The sequence below is a fragment of the Tribolium madens genome, unplaced genomic scaffold, assembly GCF_015345945.1.
Source record: "Tribolium madens isolate multiple individuals breed KSU strain unplaced genomic scaffold, Tmad_KSU_1.1 Scaffold_96;HRSCAF=242;Tcas5.2_LG5, whole genome shotgun sequence".
Taxonomy (NCBI): domain Eukaryota; kingdom Metazoa; phylum Arthropoda; class Insecta; order Coleoptera; family Tenebrionidae; genus Tribolium; species Tribolium madens.
In genome coordinates, this window is record NW_025401068.1 from 6,569,678 (window position 1) to 6,571,744 (window position 2,067).

The 2,067-nt window shown below is 32.6% G+C and overlaps 1 protein-coding gene across 5 annotated transcripts in view; it reads right to left on the bottom strand.

Annotated features, from left to right (window-relative positions):
- LOC123012907 (LIM/homeobox protein Lhx3) overlaps positions 1–2,067 on the bottom strand; it is an 18,746-nt gene that overhangs the window by 3,410 nt on the left and 13,269 nt on the right. The window contains exon 1 of one of the 5 annotated variants that reach the window (XM_044411134.1): positions 608–745. The exons of 3 other annotated variants lie outside the window; for them this stretch is intronic. In XM_044411134.1, the coding sequence (XP_044267069.1) occupies positions 608–704 (97 nt within the window). In that variant the 5' untranslated portion in view covers positions 705–745. Of the gene's footprint in view, positions 1–607; positions 746–2,067 lie in introns of those variants that run through there. One more of the 5 variants, XM_044411133.1, reaches the window with a different exon arrangement.

Consider the following 2,067-nt stretch of genomic DNA (forward strand, 5'->3'; position numbering starts at 1 on the left):
TATATTAATTATTATTTTCTGGAGGCAAATGATTAAAAATAAAATCGCTTGGTTCCATACTTTATATTCACCTGTATTATCTTAGTGTAGATTTAGACAAAATTTGCCCAGAAGCTTTTTTAGAAAACCGAAAAAATCCGGTTTTATTTAACCTGTTATATAAATAAGCGTTTCATCACTGAAGTTACTAAAAATGTAAACAAAAATACTAGTATATTAATTGGGCGATTATTTTTCAAAAATGTAAATGTGCTTAGAAAGAAGTTTAGATCATGCAACCACTTGTTACATAAAATAGATAGATCTCGGTATCAAATTTTCAAAAATTTAGAATACAAATAGGTATTTAGAAAAATTTGGAAGATTTCGATTTAATTTCAGTATTTTTCAAACAATTGTTTACCAGTGAATTTATTTTTATGTATTTTTCTACACTATYTGTATGTAGYCTTACAGCGTCAGATATAAATATGAATAAGTAATTATAGTGTGTTTTTTTAAGTATTGGATTTGGTTTTTTGGTGCTGCATTTAACTTTTTTGCGAAGTACACTATTGCACCCACTTTTCCAGGCCGGAAAATCCACTCGCTTTCCGGAGCAACTTACACAAGAGCACTTGCGGAATATCGTCGATCGAGATCGGCGGCACCCTGTACATCTCGATATCGAGTCCGATCCTGTCTTCGTTGCACTGACTGATCATTTCGAATAAATTCGCGCCTCGAAAAATTCGATGGTCCCAATTGACCCGTCAACAACCGCCGACCGACTGCCTCGAAAATTCGAAAATGCGCCGTCGCGAGCTCTCTTTTATCGACCCTTCAACCGCCCACCCATCGATGACACGTCCTAGATTTGTGTAAACCGTACTTTATTAAAGAGACGATCCCTTGTTTTTCCTATCGGTGCTGCCATTGGCGGAGAGTAGACGGCAGCGTCGCGACGCTCCACCTTCCATAGAACGCCCCCATACCAGTATATTTTTCTTCCCTTTATTGCCCGGGGACCAAATGAAGTCTTTTATGGACGGCGAAGACATAAAATTTTACCGACGAAAATAAAGACGTACTTTTTACGTTTGGCGGCGGCATTAATTCGGGTCCGGAGAGCACACAAAGGCACAAATCCGACATTCGACCTATTTTTACCATAACTTAGGTACACTTTGCAAGTTTCATCTATTTGTATAAATCTATTTTTATTTTTCTTTTAACCTTAATTCTCTAACTGCGATTTGTTCATTTTTTCTTCAAGTAAGTTTAAAACCCACGTTGGAGATTTTACAGTATACATCAGGGTGTCTCAGCGAGTTGGTAAAGTCCACTATTGACTTTTAAGTTTTAAAATTTGAAGAAATGTAAGTATATAGGAAATTGACAGATACTGTTACAATGCAAACTTTTTTTTTAATGGAACACCATAATTATGTTACTTGACATTTTTGGATGTAGCTTTTTAATACAATGATTTTAAGCTAAACTTTTTTAGTTAATTTTGCTTAGTTTTTGAAATAAGTTGGTTTGCTTTGACCAAAACATACTTAAGAAAAAAATAAACCACACGTATTTTTTTCTTTGCATTTGTAAACATATCTAGTTGTCTTAATATTTGTGTAATGATTTTTTTTGGGGCTGGTTCACTCTGTATATAACAATGCTTTCAAAATTCTACGCATGCAATTTTGTTACTAAAACTACACATTATTGAAGCTAATAAAATTTTTACAAGATGCTTTAACTTATTTTCTTACAATAATAAATACCGAGTAAATCCAAATGAAGAGCACGATAATGTTTAGCTTCACAGGTTTTTACCGACGAGTACGCACTTTCATGATTTAAAAAAATATATATAAAGTGAACAAAATATTGGACAAGATATTAGGAAGAATAAAAATTGTACCTAAAAAAATTGATTTACAAGTATTATACATATACCTAATTATTTTGTTTCTTTGTGCAAAGCAATAGAATATAAAAACCAAAATTATTTAAGAAAACTTAAATTAACGAGAAAAAACATATAAAAACGTTAAAAGAAGTGCTGCAACAAAGAAAAAAACTGTT